This window comes from Bacillus rossius, chromosome 1, assembly GCF_032445375.1.
Source record: "Bacillus rossius redtenbacheri isolate Brsri chromosome 1, Brsri_v3, whole genome shotgun sequence".
In the NCBI taxonomy this organism is placed as follows: Eukaryota; Metazoa; Arthropoda; class Insecta; order Phasmatodea; family Bacillidae; genus Bacillus; species Bacillus rossius.
This window is the reverse complement of record NC_086330.1, coordinates 113539279-113559419: the sequence shown is the minus strand read 5'-3', so window position 1 is coordinate 113559419 and position 20141 is coordinate 113539279. Positions and strand designations below refer to the sequence as shown.

Below are 20141 nucleotides of genomic sequence, written 5' to 3'. Positions count from 1 at the left end.
CTTGCGTGCCCACGTCTCCGCACACGAAAGACTTAAAAACCACTGCTGCCCAGCACTAAGCAGTCCGCTTCTATGTCAACAACGCACACGCACACAAAGCATGTGTATATATGTAATCTCTGAATGTCCACAGATGGCTGTCTGTGGGCTAATGACCTTTGAGGCAAGCATGACTCGGTTAACCGCGATTTTCGATTATCCGACTCACTCATCCCCTTCATTAACACGGATAATCGGGGTTCTACTGTATAAAGTTATTTACAAAATAATTTATTGAAGTATTATGTTACCATACACGATATGGTTAGTTATTTGTAAAAATTAAGCCTGTGCGAATATGAGTTTTTTAGTTTGAATTGAATACGAATACCAAATTATTCTCGAATACGAATATTGAGTTGGAATAATTGGAAGGAGAATTGAAATCCCATAAAACATGTTATAGCACATCACATTACAATATGATAACAGGTACATATTTACTGATACAATGTATGTAGAATCAAAAAACTGACAGTACTTAAAATTTTAAGGTTCTCCAATTTTATAATTAGTTCGTATTAAAAAAAGTCTTGTCACATCACTACATATTAGCTAATTTAAATTTTTGTGGAGAAACACAAGCTGCTCTACATTTTCGGGGGGTTGACCAAGCCTAAATTAGAAATAAAAAAATTAGGCTATTGTAAAAAGAAAATCAGAAATTTTTGCTTGTTTGTTTCATTTTACAAACAACTTTATGCAACAGAACAATTTTCAATAAAATTTTAACTTGAGAAATGTAAAATACAAAACAATCCGATCGTAAGAAAACAATTACAATAGGGTATATTCAATTCAAAGATTAATGAATGCACAAAATATGAGATCCGTGGCTTGGTAAAGCGCGGCACCATTTTCATAATCATTGCTAGTTTGCGCCACTAGTCTCGCTTGGTGGTGCTGGCCGATACTATCCATATCTATGGTGCGATAAAGTTATTTTCTTACGTTTGCAAAGGTAAACAATGAACGTTTTTCAAAATAAAGCATTAAAACGTATTTTATCAGGAGGAATATAACAAAAAAAAATTGTGAGTTTTAGGACTTTTCCGCTTTGTAAAAACGTATGAAACGGGAAATTAATGAATTTATAAGTGTATGTTTCAGGAAAGAAAACCATTGTAATTATAGTACTTTCGGCTGGACCAAAATTAATCTGCGTAGACACGGGAAAATGTTTGAAACGGGAACATATCATCAAGGTTCTACTGTAAACAGTGGGATAGTGTTTCCTTCACTTAATATGTCCTATTCCTCCAAAGTTTCAACTATAGAAGCTTTTATGGAAAGTGCTGTATGAGCACCACTCAGTTTGCTGACTTTTAGGCAGTGAGACCTGTAATTAAAATGTGTGTTTGCATAATGGTAAGTGAGAGACAGATAAGAATCTGAGGCTCTTGATGTCCAAGAATCTGTTGTGAATGACATTGACTGAACATCTTGGATATCATTAGCCAATGTTTCCTGCATTTTACTTTTGCAATTTTGGTACAAATTAGAAACAATACTGCGTGAGAATGTTGTACGGCTTGGAACAGTGTATTTTGGTTGTGCTTCCTCCAACATTGCCCTTAATCTTGGTTCATCTACAATGGCAAAGGGATGCATACCTTTTACAATGAAATTTGCTACCCTGTCAGTTAGTTTTTTTGCATTAAGAGTTGAAGGCTCCCACTTGGTTGGCTGAATGAAGCTGGAAATTGTTGTCTGTGTTTGATGAACCTGCAGAAGTCTCCATCTGTGTCCTTGTAACCTTAAGTTTCTTGACTTGTGATTGATAATCTGAATATTCATCATAATGTAGCTGCAAGTGGTTAATCATGGTAGTAGTTGTCCCTGAAAAAGTGGAAAATGTATTTATACGTTATGAAAAACTTATTAGAATTTTTTTTTTATTACATAGAAATTAAAATTTATATAAAAACTGCATGATTTTAACTAAGATAAATATTGCAATTGTCATAAATCCACTTATTTTTTTTAAATTAATTTCACTTAAGCATATCAAGATCAGATCTATAATTTGTTTCAAGCAAAAAAAAAGTTTTGAATTCTTGAATGTTTAAAAGTTTTCAATGCTATGAATCTAGACATCTGCCATTTTCATGAAATATCCATTTACATCATTATAAGTGTCTTGAGTGTGTTTAATATTGTGGTGCTTAATTTTAAAAATATTAAAAGTTCCAGACTGAAATAAGGTGTGAGATTTTTATTAGGTTTAAGAAAGGGTGCAGTTCTGTTATTATCTACATAAGCACACTTTAGCACAAAGAAACAATACTTAAAAACTACACTTGCCAATCACAGATGTGCTAACCTATCCATGTGATAACAATGTAATCCTTTATCATATTCAAGGACTGTTAAAAAAAATCATCTAGGTATCGTGCATAGGTGATGGATGTTTCACGTTAATGACCATAATATAACTATTTAATACATACCCTTTGGAGTTTTCAAACGTTTCTTGCATCGTTTGCAAATTGTTTCTTGTTTACTTGTTTGCGACTTGTCAAAAAAATTTCTAAATCACAATTCGTCCCACTGTTGGAACATCAGCCATTCTGATGTTCACTGCGCAAGTACTTATAAGTAATGGCTATGTATGCCACCTTCTTATTGCACAAATGATAAAATCTCAGCAGTCAATGTTACTATAAGATACACTCAAAATCTCAGCAGTCAATGTTACTATAAGATACACTCACAAGGTACTGTATGTGTACAGCAACTACACTTCATAAATACGCTTTGTGGGAATGGAATTTCATTTCCTGTAATTCGGGCTGGGAAATAATTATTTCTCATGGGAATCAAAATAGGATCTGAAAAAAAAAAGAACTTTAATAAACACCCTCCTAATGTAACTTTTTTTTTTTCACGCGCAGGACAGGATAATTGCCTGAGCTGTCACTACGCGAGGAATTTGGGAAGGGTTTGAGGGGGGTGGGGCGGGTGGCCGCCTGCATCCGGTCGTTTACTGTGTATTATCCTATTGACATTGACGTAGCATGTTAGGCTTTTGGAGTCTTTGCTGTGAGTATGCGGACAGATGTTTGACACATGGTCTGTACATTTTCTTTCTCTTCGCCGTGATGTTCGGAACGAAATTACAGTGTCGACAAACCATGTTTCACCCTCTAATCTGAAAACTGTCACCTATAACACCCCGGTTGTGTGGATTTTACAGACAACTTATTTATCTTTAACAGTATGCTGACAGTTCAAATCTATTTTAAGCGACCTGACGACATTCTTCTACATAAAATACGTTAGTTATCCCTCCGAATTACTGTGTTCAAACGGGCTTTACGTGGCCAGATATAGTGGATAACTCCACATACATAACTCTAAAACATTACGAGAATCCCGCGGAACTTTTGCCCCCGCCCAACGAGAGAAACCTCCGTGATCCCGGAATGTTTCCTGGTTTCTGTGATCCCGCTCAGCCTTTTTCATAAATGACTAAATGTTTTTTTTTTTTTTTTTTTTTTAATTGTTAGTATTCGAAATCGAATACGAATAATAAACTATTCGTTTTGATATTCGAAAATTCGAATATTCGCACAGGCCTAGTAAAAATACATACATGGAAAACAAGATTACAAACACAGTATTTGATAAAGAGAAAAACATATTTTCGTCTTAAGTTTAAAGAAATCATTTTATACACGGTGTTGTCTAAAATGTTTCAGATCTAAAAAAAAATTCTTTGAATTAATTTTTATTTTACAATTTACCCTCCCAATAAGTCTATATGAATCTTCCAGCAATGCTTCAGTCTCTACAACTCTTAAAAACAGTACTTGGTATCTTTCTTTGCAAAATCGTAGTTTGCAAGGGTTTTGGCCTCCTCATTAGACATAAATATCTGTCTTCTGAGCAAAACAAAAAGTCACTTGAGGATAGATCTGGTTAGTAAGGAGGGTCAAGCAGTACAAACTGCAATTAATATATTTTTGCCATGGCAACCACTGAGGTGGGAGACTGAGCATAGTCTTGGTGAAACAATTTTTTTTTCTGCAAATTTGGGAATTTGTCTACAATTTCTGCAGTCATCTTGTCAAGTAATGATGCATAGTATGCACCTGTCATGATTTGTCCTTTTTCAAGACAATCAATTGGAACAACTCCCATGACATCAGGAAACAGTCCCCATCATTTTCTCGCCCAAAGGAACAGTCTTCGCCCTTTTTGGAGCTCATCTCCCCTTTCACAGTTCACTGTTTTAATTGTGTTTTTGTTTCGAGGGTGAAATGTTGGATCCAAGTTTTGTCTGCAGTAATTAATCTGTGCCAAAACTCTGATTTATTGCACCTAAACTGAACCAACAGTGTGTTGGAAATGATAATTCGAACACATTTTTGTTCTGGAGTGAGAAACGTTGTACCCAACAATCGGACATCTTTCTCATGCCTAAATCTTGATTCAATATCTGACAAACACGTTATTTGGAATGTTCATAATCTGTTGTCTCTCTAGCATAATTCAACACTTGTCTAGCTCCATTTAGTTACTTGAGCAATGCTATCGTCAGTGGTTGCAGTTTTTGGTCATCTTAAACGTTCATTAACCAAGCTGGTACGATCTCGTTTCAATTCAACTGCAGCGTCCCCTGCACAGCATCCAACTCATCTTTAAATTGTGCCTTTCAATAAACAAATATTTAATGACAGCTTGTTATGCAATTTTTTTTAATTTCACAAAAACATGCACATCAACTCGTGCAAATGATTGTTAAAAACAACTGTGTACGAAAATTTTATAATATTTGAGAGGGTACATCCAAAACATGAGCAACACATTCCTCAATTTTTGTTAATGAGTGCTGCCATCTTCATGTTGAGGTCGGAAACTTTTCAGACAACCTTCGTATTTAAGTTTCACTTTCTAAATGTTTTTTTTAAATATATATATGCTTTCATGCAATTATATAACTTAAACATGAGAATATTCTCTTGAACGTGAAACCTGTCTGCATGGCCTTGGCATGATTAAAAGAAATTTTTAAAGTTGTAAAAAATATTTATTTATAAGAACTTCAAATATTCCGTTACTGTAGTATGTAAAAAAAAATCTCAACCAAATAGTGACTTTGAAAATATTGTTTCAATTGGGTAAAAAATAGATTTCTGCAGTACAGAAAATTTAATTACCCAGCACCCTTGTATCTGTGGAGTATATGTCAATTTTTTTTCATTAGCAGTTAAACATTATTAACCTTTTAGTGTACTAGGTTTAGAACGAAAGTGATTATCTTATATTTTTTCCGTTCCAACATTTTCTGCTTTAACACATTATTTAATGCATTATTCAATGCATAATACAACCTGCATATTCAAAGTAAACTTGTATTTCAGGGGAAAATTTAGTCGAGTGAATTAATTCTCTATTAAGTACTTAATAAGACCAAAAATTGGACATTACCTTATATGGGGGTACTTTATGGATGGGTTTGACCAATTTGTAGGAGTGTTATAGCTGGTCAGTTTCTATAGATTTTACACACTAAAACTGCTAAATACAGTTATTATATTGTCGTGGAATTAATGTTTTATAAGAGTAATCAGTATGTTAAAAATTTCACAAACATGAAAATGTTTCAGTACAATATGAGAACTTTTTTTCTCTTCAGTTATGGTTCTTCCAGTTTTTTTTTTTTTTTTTTTTAATTTTACATTTAGCTCTGTTATATATGATTTTGGTTGGTGTCATTCAGAAATTAAAAACTTTTTGCCACATTACTCTTCTTGCAGGTGTCACAAGCATTTAGTAGTTTCCAATTTTGTGGCATTCATAATGCTGACTTTTTTTTATGCTCATAATCATAAATGTTTATTACAGCATGTATGCAAAATAATTGAGTTTTTATGCAATATCAGTTACATTTTTTTGGCACTCTTTAAAAGTCTTGACTGGTTACTGTAAGGTTATTTTCATTGAACGAAAAAATGTGGCTGCTGATATCCAAGAATCACAACAACTTAGACAAGGTAGGAATGGAACTACCAGAGAACAAAAAGTATCAATACTGTAAGCAAATACTCTGTGTATTTTTTTCTTTCTTTTAAGGCATAATGAGCATAGTGTAAAATTTTAAATTAAGAAGAATATTTTACATAGTTTGTAATATGTAACTTAGTTTAAAGAAAATCAGATGGCCTGAAGTCCATTGAAACCTTCTTTGACTTCAAATGAAATTATTTTGAAGGTTGATACAACTTATGGTAGTTACAGTGTTTTATTGCATATTCGTCGCACATTTTATACTAAAATTAAGTTTGAAAAGTAGGGGTGCAACGTTTATGTGAAAAAAGCATTTTTTGTTAGGTACAGTAAAATCACATTATAAAGTACACCAATAAAGCCTCAACTTTTATACTTAGTAATGAAAGTACTTTATTCTGAAAGTCTATATATATTTACTTTTAAAACGTAGTATTTTCGAATTTTTAAAAATATAGTAGTAGGGGATCAAATGTTACATTAGCTTGAAAGCAAATATTTGTAAAACAACAAGAAATTTAAAAAAAATACTGAACTTAATACAGTAGCCTAAATTCTAGGCCTACATGTACAAAATTTATATCTGTCGAACACAAAATGACATGGGTTAAACTATTTTGCAGATATATACATTTATGGAGATAGAATTCCCTTGTTATCTCCTAGGCGAAGTCTCTTGCGACCAGCAGATATAGATGACTGTTCGTACAGTTTAATAATTTTTTCGCGATCTTTTATTATTGTTGACAGTGTAGTGGGCACCAAACCAAACGACCATGCCACATCTGCATTTTTCCTGCCTTTGTCAACTTCTTTTAAAATTTCCACGTTTCCCTTCAAAGCGAACTGCTTGCGTTTCTTTTTTATCTTTTTGGCCATCCATCCTCGTTAAAATATTCAATCAACAATATTGTTTGCCTCGCGCCATGTCAAAAGTAAACAAACCTCTCATCCATAGATAACCATAGCGCCGCACTAGTAGCGCGCGTCGTGAGCATGGCTGTGCCAGGCGACATTCCAACCTTCATGGCAAAACAAAGCGTGTCGGCCATTTTGTGACACCAAACAGTTCAAAAATTAACCTGTTAATTTTAACATTATTGGGTTTTCTATTTCGTATATAAGTTAAAATATAATTTTTATTTAACGTTTGTATCTGCGTTAATTAAAACTTTTAAAACGTGCTCTACAAATAACCAAAAGATGGTGCAGCTAAAAACAATAGTCTTGAAGAGAGGCGAGACAGCAATCGATTGCTTAGATCGTCTCGTGCACTAAAGTGTGTGATCCATGGAGGAGGAAGAATGGCACATTATACTGTACTATGATTCTATGAATCGTTGAGACAGTAATTGTTTACATTTTATACTTGTTAACGTTTCTTGAAAGTGATAAAAATTAATCATACTGTACATTTATATTAAAGAACCCCTGCGCAAACACAGTAACAATTATTTATGTAAAAATTTTCCTAATAACTGGAAAAGAATGGTCGTATTGAAAGGTAGGATACGTTTTTAATGTTAAAGTGAAATATTTTTACATTGGTGTTTTGAGCGGTAATTTAAAATCATACGTTGAACTGAAAGATACGTTATTCTGAAGTACGTTGTAACGGAATTTCACTGTAATGTTATTCATTAAAACAAAACCTATTCAAAAAAGTACGTTCATTTAAGAAGCAGAGTATACAAAAGCACACCAAACGGTTTAAATTAATAAGTTATGCAACAAAAACATTTTGTTCAACTTTACATAGAAAAACCAAAACTGTGACGCAAACGTGAGTCAGAGTGCATAACTATCGTAGTTCACACCACTGCACTAGACAGAGAGCGCGCGTTGCATGCAATCGATAGCTATTTTTATTGATATTCAACTACGTGCGCTTGCTCTTTACAGGAATCAACATAACCAAACGTGAATGATGCCAACTAGCACTGGCTACATTTTTATAAGCTGTACACAGATAAAAGTTATAACGTTTTAAAACGTCTTTAAAAGAAAATTGACACATCAGACAACTTTGTATATCTGTTAATTAAATTATTAAGCGGTAATATCTGAATGAATATTACATTTCAACTTTAAAATACATTGTTTTATACAGGAAAACTACCTACACAAAGCAATCAGAATCTAAATAATCATACGACGTTTATGCAATATATTTTTCTCTCCAAATTTTGATGTCCTAAAATAACAGTGCGACAGGTATGCACGTGCGACAATTATGCGATAAAACACGGTATATGAAGCTCTTTAAAGAACAAACAATTATTAACCTAATTACTGTTATTAGTGGTTCTCAGTTTATAGAATTTAGTAAACATTTATGCATCTTAGTAGACCCAGAGTTGCATCTAATTTTGTGCTTTGGGGGGACATTCAGATGCTAAACTACTGAATACTTTTAACGTATCGGCTGAATTGAAACAAATTTAGCCAGTTTGTGTGTTCAACAGTGTTAAGTAGGGATAGGCCAGTCGAATTCTCAAATTTCACCAAATCTCGTATTTGAAAGATTCGAGATGCAAAAATTGCAGCAATGGCAACTCTATAAAGTTTACTATGGTTATTTATGTTTGTCTTTGTGCCTATTATATACAGTTCCTCAAAATATTGTACTTTTAATATATATGTTTTAAGTAAATAAAATTACAATACTTATCATGTACTGATCTATAAAGCTTAGTTTAAGAAATTAATATAGAATTATAGTTGCCATATCTAGGGACTCCAAGGATTTGTAAAGCATCAAATTTGTGGAAAAACATGAAATTCTGCTGTTTTTAAGTTTTTCATGAAACACTGCTGTTTTTGTTAGTTTTGTTAGTTTTGAAAACGTCACTTGGAAAGTCGTAGATCTTTAAGGCAGGAAACAAATTTCAATAACAAAGTATTTTGATACAACTCATCTGTAGTATTTTTTTCTGCTACAGCATCCATTCATTTTATTTAAGAACACCACAAATGCGATACTTTGTGCTGTGTGTATGACCCAAAGGTATACGTTTTGTATCATCATATCATGATTGTTTTAGTCAAAAATCAGGATGGCTTTGTTTACAGGAGAAGCTGCTACACATATTAGATGCTGTCCTATTTGTGCCAAATGATAGGAGTTAGTGTACTGTTTTATTTTGTATTTTAGTTTTTTGGTTGAATTTATGAAAGTACAGATGATCCTGTATATATTTTGTATCTTGAGTTTCTGAATAACTGTATTAGGGGGCGGGGGGCTTAAAGGATTTTTTCTTAATTTCCTGGTATGTTTTCTAATCATTCTGCAGAAGGCCATTGTTATACTTCAAATAGTTTTATCATTTTATCAAATAGTTAAGTTAGATGTAAATATAATACAGTGATATTGTGAAATGAGTTGGTTGGTATATAGGTTAGCTACATTGAAAATACTGTAAAATCATTAGGAATAACCAGTTGAAAATGTAATTAACAACCTTGCCAACCAACATGTGCTATGTATAAGCATTTTATATTAGTTAACACTTTTTATTTCTTGTATATTATTTCTATTTTGACCCTTGAGATCTAGATTTTGTTTCAAGGATTGGATTCAACACTCATTGAGATTTGTATTTGAGAAAATTAGGATTCAACCCATCAACCTATCACTAGTATTAAGTTATAGTAAATTGCTGTAGTACAGTAATTCATACATTGTTTCTTTGGATGAAAGCATTTGAAAGATGGCTGCAGCCATCAGCAGAAGATATGAAACATTTAAATAAAATACACACTTTTTTGGTTGGTTTCTTACGCACATATACATTTTAAGTGTGATACTACAGACTTGCCAAAAAGATTTCATAATGTGGTTAGATATATTTTATCCTAACAGTATTGCTATTTTGTAATGCATTGCATTTTTAGTCTTCATTAAATTAGGTTTCACAATGGTGGAAAGAGCAGATTTTTACATTTACAGTCAAATGTGAGCTTATTTTATTTAGTTGCCCTTTTATTTGAAGACTTAATATTACAAATTAAAATATAATAAAATGTCTTATCACAGTTGCATTTAATAAAATTGTACACAGATTTTATCATTCAGTTAAATTTAGTCATCGAAAGATAGCATAGGGGACCTTCTAAATTATTGTGTTCTTTTTGATGTTTTGGTATGTGGCACTTTGTAAGTTATGGCCAATAAAATTAAAATGGCTAAGAGATGTTTTGTTTGAAAATAAATTTGTGACAGTTTTATTCAGTTCTAAGTGTTTTATTATCTGATGATGCACTGTTTTGGACATGCTTTGGAGGCAAAAATCTTGAAAACATAGCATTCGTAAAATGAAAGCCTATTTGTGTAGGAATTGATGTAAAAGATGAAAAACTAAGACTATCACATTTTAACTTAATAGCATCACAAATTACTTTTTTTTTTTTTAAGTCTTCCATGGTCACAAGTTTTTAAGGTCTCTTTATCTCCCATCAAATACTTGAGATGCTGTAAAACAACTAATTTTGCATTTGTGTCAACAAAATGTTACAATCTTTAGTATAAAAAAAAATACTTTTAATGGTAACATTTAAAGAATGTGGTCATAACAAAATGAAACATTCAAAAAATAATTTTCAATAATGGTAATTTTTTGCTTAACATTAGTTTTTAACATTAATTTTTATGTGGTCTGTATGTAGTCAGACCAACTGGAATCAGGTGTTTACTCAATTGGTACAGAGACAGACAATTCAAAACTTATTTCACTTGAAATGGAAAAGAATTCTTGAGTGTGATGAACTGCAAAAAGGTTTTTTAAAGTAAATCTTAATAATAATATTTCATTCATGTTTTTTAATGTTCGTTCCAGTAAAACAGAAGTTATGGAATTGTATTACATTGTGTTTAAACCTTGCAGCACCCCCAACTGTCTAGTGATAAGAGTACTGCAAAACCAGACACCCGACCAGAAGATACACGCTATTCAAAACAAACTTAACATTCTACGAACTGAAAATATCCACAAAACTAGCAAACTTCTTACGTGTGGGAGCCTGGTGTAATAAACCCAAAAAACTAAGGATTGAGCAATAAGAAAAGGATCTCACAAATTTCTGACAACTATAATTTATTAATTCACCAAAAGTAAGTAATTTTATTAGGAATATACAGCTACCATAAAAAAATATACATAAAAAAATATTCCCGTAATATTATTATGATCGTCTATCTGCACACACTTGCAGTTACCTGCAGTTGGTAGTTTACCACCTAAATAAAATTTATTTCAACAAATATTTGCAAATAATTCTTTTAGTCCTTTTTTTTTCCTAGCACCAATAACCTAAACACAGTACCTGGCAGTTAAAACAGTTTATGGCATCACTGAAGATTACTCTTAGAGTTCTGCCAGTTGAAACTTCAGAGCAGCACTGTAAATTCCTTCACCCCAAAGTATATAAAAAAAGTCGGTCACTTACAGTTCTGCCCTGTTACTTGGTGATGGCTGCATATGTAACCTCCTCCACATTGGCCTGCCATAGACGCCTCTTGTACGTGCGCCAAAGTCCACCCGTGTCGCTCCGGAACACAGCTCCGCGGCTTGCAAACACCCTTGTCACTAAGTGCCGCACTGTCAAGACTAGGCACTATGATGGCTGCTGCGAGTGCTACGGGTCCACCTCACCAACACCAACACCAACACCAACACCAACACCCTAGATCCTAGGCCAAACTCTATGAAATCAAACCTAACAGCTGAGTTTGCTAAAATATTTGGTAAAAATATTGCTCATAATTTTTCTTTAAAGCTTTTAAACAAAATTTAAGTAAATTATTAAATTTTAAATATACGACACAACCTATTTATGTTTTAAATTTACATGACTTGTTTTATTTTGTTATAGTTCCACAACTCTGAAGATGCTAAAAAAGCTTTGGAACAACTTAATGGATTTGAGCTTGCTGGCCGGCCAATGAAAGTTGGCCATGTTACCGAGAGATCGGACTCTGCTCAAGGTCCCTCTATATTGGATTCTGATGAACTTGACCGCACAGGCATTGATTTAGGTGCAACAGGCAGACTTCAGCTGATGTTTAAATTGGCAGAAGGTTTGTGCACTAGTCTATTGTGTATATAAGAATGTTTGGTTTTTATAGGCATCAATATCTTCATTTTTTGTTTTCATACTGTTTGAATTTAGTTTTCATGATGTCCAGTCCAACGTTGTGAATTTTAAAAATAATTTAATCATGTTTTGGTCAACTTTATCACAAAATGTTTCAAATATGTGAACTTTTCAAGCAATTTTGGTGAGGTTTTTTTTTTCTTTCCCAATACATAAAATAAAACATGGAATAATTTGGTACTGGAAAATCAAGACTTAAACTTTTTGTTTTAGCTTTTAGCAAATAAATTTCTAGTAGTCTGGTGATGGTAAACATCAAAAAGTCATTAGAGGTCAGCTTCAGATATGCAGTGAATTCCTCTCAAGAAAATTTCACGTAAAAACATTTTCCTGTATAATAATTTTAAAATATTTGCACGAGCTTTTAATATATCAATATGTACTCTTCAATAAGTTTTCCCTGTTTATAAATCTTAATACCTTGAGAAACTTCTATACAGGGATTTTCTGTATATACTCTACTCCTCTTCCACCTTCAATTACTGTCCCATTATTTCCTTTCCAAACATAGCAAATACAGAAAATATGCTTTTTAACTTTCAAGGGATTAAGGGAAAATGTCAACGCAATGGAGGAAAGTGAATAATGTAGGAAGTTTAAGTTTATACTAATTGCAAATATGAGATGGTAAATAAATGTGTAAACTGCATGAAATTTTTGAAGTCTGTGGAAGATGTAAAAACGTTTTCTCCAATTCATGTTTTTTTTTTTTTGTGGGTGCAATGTGATAATATAAAATTATTGTTACTGCAAGGCAAAGATTATAGGTTAACATTTAATCCTCATTTACCACAGAGTTATGATATTAGGCTATTACAACATCAAAAACTGCTTGGTGCAAGTTAAAAATTCTTCAAATGAACTTTTTTTTTTTTTTCAATGAGTGTTGTTGACAAAAAAAGTTGTCTATAGTCTTCTTTATCGTGAACAGACCATGGAGGGGGGGGGGGTGGGGGGGGGGGGCAAGACTGTTTCTGCCAAAAAAAATTGTTGCAACATATCAATATTGTTTGTGTTGCTTTATTCCAGCAATATTCTAAAGCATGCAAAACATTACGGGTTATTGTTTTATACAGTAAAACCTTTTTGTTGCGACCCCATTTATTGCGACCACCTCTCTATTACAACCCGATTTTGAGGAACCGTGAAAAATTGCTGAAAATCCGAAGAAAATCGGACAGAAAATAAGTTTATTGTGGTGAGTAGTGTGTTACTGCGTTTCTCTTGCCGAGTGCTGTACTGCGGTAGGCAGCGCATATCTAAAAATAGATACCACTTCCTGTCAACTGCTGTCAGCGCTTAACAACCCCCATTCCATGTCCCTTTGCTGGCAGGGTGCAGATAAAGGTTTTTGTGGCAACGTGTTTACGACCGCTGTCAGCGCTTAACAACCCCCATTCCACGGCAAGGGGCCTTGCCGGCAGGGTGCAGATAAAGGTTTGTTTTTGTGGCAACGTGTTTACGTTTAGCTTTTTGCGATTGTCTAGTGTGGTACTCAGTTAAGGCAAAGAAAGCTACCTGCTGGATTTCTCTTGATTTTTGTTACTATCGGTTGACAATACACGCCCGCCTCGACTTGTTTTAACTGCCGCAGCTATGTTTATTTTGACAGCTCAAGCAATTATCTTTTCCCGTGGGTTGACAGAAAAAGGTCGCTTCACCCAGCATAAAAAAAAAAGCTACGCCACTTATTCCCCACGCAGGAAACACACTGGCTGCTGTCTGTCTCCCTCGCATTTATCTTTCTTCTAACATTCCACGTCTTACCTCTCGCGTGAGCAATAACGAAGCAACCACGCATTGGGCCGTTTTATGCTGTTTGGTGACAGCAGCTTGATTTTATTCGGTATATTCCTTTTCATAGGACCCTTGCTATTAAAATACATTTATATTTAAGTTTGAAAGCTTGTAAATTCCTTGCCATAGATGACTGAACTCGAACTTGGTGTGAAAAGAGACATATTTTGACCCCTTCCTCGCCGCTTTAGTACCCCATTCATAATAGCCCAATTTTACGGGAGAAGGGAGGGTGAAATGAGCATTTTCTCACTGAAGGTTTTTCAAAGGGGAGCGAAGTTCGGGTGTTATAAGGGAGGACACTAGATGGTTTGTTTTTTGTGTCTGGGAGGGATGAGCTAGCCTTGAAGAATGGTACCGAGGGGAGGGAGGGGTGAGCTTATGCGTCATGAAGCCGCTGCCGCCAGCCAGCCGGGCGAGCTTCGTGTGCGCCCACTCGTGTTGCAGAACCTACAGCTGCCATATTTTTAAAGGAAATGTCCCATTATTTTTCTGTTATTCTTACATGAACATTATTGGAAGTATTAAAGCCGACACAAAAATACGCTGTGTGTTAAAAGTAACAGATTTTCATGATCTTTCATTTATTTATTTTTTTTTTCATTTTTTTTTCTTTCTGATTTTCACATTTTGGTCAAAATATCCAATTTTTTGATGGTTCCTGAGAATGTATTCGTAAAATCACTGCTTCGTTAAATCCGGGGTTCGTGACATTGGGGTTCTAGTGTATTTAACTACGGAAAGCAGAAAACGTACATGTAAACTAACATATTTTCTTTAGAGTTGGCCTGTAGGGCGACGGACTTGTCATGAAGGTTGAAGTGGGTTTAAAGCAAAGCTGTCTAGCATTGTGAGTGACAGCATCCTGCCATTGTACAGCTGGTTAGCGAGTAGCGGTTTGGGTAGGGGGGGGGGGGGGGTTGAAATGAACTGAAAATTTTGGAAAACATCTATTACAACCCTATTCCTGGGAACCGTGAGGGGTCGTTTCAGAGAGGTTTGACTGTATTAAATATCACAAATTGAAAAATAATTTAATTGTGTATTTTGTGTAATTAGCTGCCAAAGTTATATTATTAACCTAGTGGATTATATTAATAAAGAGAATAAAATATTTACTGAACTGGAATCAAGCTTAGTCAATGCTACTGAATGTTTCATTATGTACTTTCATACAATTTCATGTAATATTTCAATGGCTTCAAAAATTTCCACAATTTTGAGTATTTTGCCAGTTAAGTACATAAATATAATTTTTATCTCAACAAAAACTTTTAAAGAAACAAATCTATGAACTTCCCTTCTGAAATGTGAGTGCTAGTAGCAGTATCAAAGACCAATGTTACTTCTCTACTCTTGACTATAATCCAAGAAGCATTTTTTTTTTGGAGGTTGCATTAAATTTTGGCAGGTAAAGGGCATTTCAAAACACTTGTCTCGACATGAAAGATTAAAAAAACCACGACTAATGTAAAAAATGCTTTTGTTTATTGTGATAAACAATATGCTAAGTAATCTTAAACAAAAAGGATTTTTATTCCAATTTCACACAAATGTTTAACAAGGGCAATGTTCGATAACAAGGTTTGTTACGTTGTATGTTTTTGCCCGGCTAAGCACACATAGAAACTTAACAAAACAAAACAAACAATGTTCTTGAGGAATTTTTCATTACTATGGTTCTGCTTTATTTGGAAATAAAAGAGTTTGTTAAATTATCTTTGTTTATTTCTTTAAAAAAAATGTTTTTTCTCATTGTTACATGGCCTCAATACACAATTTTACAAAAGAATTTAGTTAGTGAAACTTCGTTACTTGCACAGTTTTTGTCTTTTCTTATACAAATTTTAACGATGTCTTTGAATTTTGATAGGATGAGGTCCAAATACATACCACAGCACCGTACATCTTGCCGTTGATGGTCGAGGAGTCTTGTCACTCGCCAAAGAAGAAAAAAAAAACTTAGTAATGTCCCTTGGTTAATTACCTAACTCAAGGTACCGTTGATCGCGGACCGAAATCACACGAAGTCGGGCCGATGCCGACGCCTAGGGCCTAAATTTCTAATGCATTAGTCCGAAAAAAAGAACTTAGTTTGAAAAAATACGGCCTGGCCCCAGCCCCTAGGCGTTAAATTGTCCCTTAGTAATTTTTCATTTATCTTGCGACTTGCCGACGACGCGACCGAGTTCGGCGAGGATCGAGCAACAAGTGACTTGGTCGACGAGATTACCTTCCCTTGTAAAGGTGAAAACAAGGGAGGCAACCCCGTGGGCCAACTGACCAATCAGCGCACATAATTCCAAAACATGACCATATAAGGAAATTCGTACGGGCACATCACTTGACGCCAGGGCTTGCCCTGATTGGCTGGCTAGTGGTAGCCTCCAGAGACCCTTCCAGACGGTCGCTACAGCTGTGCGTACAACGTGACGCGTAAATCCCAAACACGCATTTACAAAGTGAAAAATAGCTTTCTGGCGCCAGTGTCGCGCCTGTCCGCTCTTCCTTCTGTACCTTCCAGACTATTCTCAAAATATTACACTAGCAATATCCAATAGAATATAAAATTACCCAACAAAATTCAAATACAATGTACAAAATTTAGTAAACAAAGTTGAAATTCATATAAAAACTTTTGTTTAAAAATGACTTCCTGTAAAATTATAATCTATACTGCTTTAATTACTGACATTAATTATCAATCATTAATTATCAATCATTAATTATTATGAACTGGAGTTAACCCTCAAATTAATAATTAAGTATCTCAAGGAAATAAGTATTTTAAGGCTTTCCATGAAATTTAACCAAAGTAATTAATAACAATTCTTAACAACTCTGAACTATCCTTATCTACTAGGGTTGTGCGAATGTTCGGTATACCGATACCGAAATCGAAATTTTGCTACTTTCATTTTCGATTTCGGTAAGAATTTCATCTGTCGAAGTTCGTTTTTAGCGAAATATTTCGAGCCAAACGAAAGTTCAATAGCTTACCGAAGTTCCGTTTGTTCTAGTTGAAAAAGAACTCGTAATTTAATAAAAATGTACAGTAGAATACCGGTACAATAACGTACCTTATTATAAAGTATATTTCACTTAACAAATTTTTTTTAAGTCCCCGCCAAAAATCGTATCTTCGCCATGCAAAACGGTTTCAGTTTAAAGTATCATATTTTCACTATAACGTAAAAATTCTACTAGTAGCGTGGCATTACTACACCAAAATTTACTTAAACTGGTAAATAAATTTCCAGCTAAATGATTAATGTAGTAGAACAAAGATACACAAATACCACCGCAACGTATTTTCTAACCTCTAAATTCTCAAAACAAAGTTAACAAACAGTTGCGCGCACAACCATAGATTATACCGTACGTAGTATGCGACGTGAGCAACACAACACCATTCGATACATCGAAAGACGGAAGTTTGAGAGAAGTATTAATTAGTTAGACAAAAGTGTTACGCTACGCTAAAAATACTGTTTGATGTCTGTGCCGGGATTGTTTATTGTTATTGTTGAGTTTATTTTCAGGTTACGTTATTTAGACACCGCATTGTATTTGTGCTACAATATGAATGATCCTGGAGATAAAAAGAAACGAAAGCAATTCACGCTTAAGGAAAAAGTGGATATACTCAGAGAACTAGACAAGGGGAAAAAAGCAAGTCGCAGTTGCTAATACATATGGCATTGCGGCTCTCCTGTAGCAATTTTTTATATATTTTTTCTTTTTGTAAAGATATGTATGCATGTTTCAGTACTAAGTACAAAAACTTGAGGTACCTGTAAGTACTTAGCACTGAGATTCTACTGTAATGTCTTTATATGATTTGCTTGTTATTACTAATAATGTAATAACATATGCAAATCATATAAAGACATTAATTAGAAAAAAGATTTCCATTAAGGTGATGAAAAAAACTCACATTAATGAAAATACGGTAAAATCATAATTTGAACAAACATGGCAGATAAAGTAAACAAAATTCAACCGTGATTACAGTAGGCCTAGGTATCAAAACAAAATCATGCAATATTTGAAAAATTACCTGATTCATTTGCTTTCAAACAGTAGTGTAGGTACTATATTCGTAAAACATACATTCCAGAACTGTTAGTACAGTATTTAGTATTTACCGTATACACATAAACAAAGAACTTACCTACTTTTATTCGCGCACAGCCAAACAAAAACATTGTCGTCTGCTTTATTTAAATTTTACATACTCTGACTGGCATATAAAATCCTCATAATATACAGCCAATTAGACAAAAAGGTCAACAAGTCACTGCGTGTAATGACCACTTGGCAGCAACCATTTGTTATGTTTTGTTTTGACCATGTCCCTTGCCTGGTCTACAGCTTCCTGAGCTAGCCATGTGTGACAGTGGTGCAAGATGGCGGCCGTTCCGCAGTATTCACGTATTTTTTCATCAGTACCATGCACATGATAAATATATTATCATAGACTGCGACATTACGACTGTAAAGGAAATAGTCTGTGCGCTGAAAGATCTGGATTGATTCTTGAAATTTACGAGTGACATGGGGCTGTGTTGTGTGGTCTAGGGCGGATGTTGATTATATTAAATAATAATATTTATATATATATATCAAAAGGTACCAAAATGATTTATGTAATAGAATTTATTACTGAAGAGCAAATTTTGGGGCACTTTTTTCTTTGTTAATTAAAAAATTTCGCTTAACTTTCGTTAAGAATATATTTATCTCATAGAAAAATTCATTTTCGTTTCACTTTCGCGAAACTTGATAAATTTTCTTTCACTTTCATTTCGTGTGGAAAAAGTCACTTTCGCACATCCCTATTATCTACATATTAAATAATTACTATCTTTCATATCAAAGTGATTCTTAATATTCTTATGACACCAAAAAAAATATATATGTATATAACATACTCATTATGCAATGCTACAGGTTTATATACCTTAATAGCCTTAAAAAGTTCTTAATGTCTTAAGTTTAGTAAGGGCCCTTAAAAGGCCTTCATTTTCACTAAGAATCCTTAAAAAAATCTTTATGACTGATTGCTAGCAAGTATAGTCATACCTCATTATTACAAATCTGAAGGGACCATAATTTTAGCACTTTGTAATAATGAGGTTTGTATTAACCAGACTATTGGGAAATCATTATGACAAAAAATTTATTGATCTTCTAATGCCTATAATTACAACCATAATGTAAATTATTTAAGCTGACTTTGTAAACTCTGTAGAAAACACTCAATGCAGTCACTTCTAGTTTCTGCAACACTTGTTGCCATATTGTCATCAACTTGCACAAACTCACTAAATGGCTCTTTAAATTGTAGATGATTCTCAAGTAGGTCCCATTCTTCCACGTTGCAATCCTCTTTTTCTTCTTCTTGAGTCTGAACTTCACTGGCATCAATACCAGCTTTTCTGAATAAATTTGAAGCATCCTACGTCATTACATCACAAAACATTCCACTTCAAGTTTACTTCTCTTCTTTTTAAACTCTATCTGGCGAATCAAGTAAGAAGTTAGGAGAGTCCTTTAGTTTTTCTTAGCGTTCTAGATAATCCACCGATCTAAAGGATGCAGTAAACTTGTTGTGTTGGCTGGGATGTACATACATCAGTGTCACGTGTGACAGCTCAAGTCCTGAAGTAAAGTAAGTGGCACACCTATCTAAAAGATGGTTACCCAAGCAGCTGAGTTTGCTTCTTAGTCACATGGGAGATTGCTGATATTCTTAAAACACTTTGGTTTTTGGAATTTTCCATCAACGAGGGGAGGAAGTTTGGTTTTGCCACCATTTTGGTTACAACACAGCAAAGCATTCACACATTCTTGCTGTTTCCCTTCCTGGCAATTTTCACCATTATCCAGCCAATGTCTTGTTTAGTAACAAGTTGTAGAATATGCCTGTCTCATCCATGTTGAAGATGTCATCTTGATTATACTAATAAAGTATTGGCTGAACTGACTAACCAATTTTGGTCATATCTACTGCTGCAGTCTCCCCACATATAGTTTTGCCAAAAAGATTGTTGTGATTCTTAAACCTTTGTAGCCAACCACTACTGAATTGGTCAGAAATCTCTAACCTCAATGCTAAGTAATCTGCCTTCTTCTGC

General features: G+C 34.0%; 1 protein-coding gene across 2 annotated transcripts in view; it reads left to right on the top strand.

The window, feature by feature from the left end:
* LOC134542406 (RNA-binding protein 39) overlaps positions 1 to 20141 on the top strand; it is an 80208-nt gene that overhangs the window by 49083 nt on the left and 10984 nt on the right. For both annotated transcript variants that reach the window (XM_063386619.1, XM_063386625.1), the window contains exon 8: positions 11923 to 12127. In XM_063386619.1, coding sequence (XP_063242689.1) covers positions 11923 to 12127 — 205 coding nt within the window. The remainder of the gene's footprint in view (positions 1 to 11922; positions 12128 to 20141) is intronic.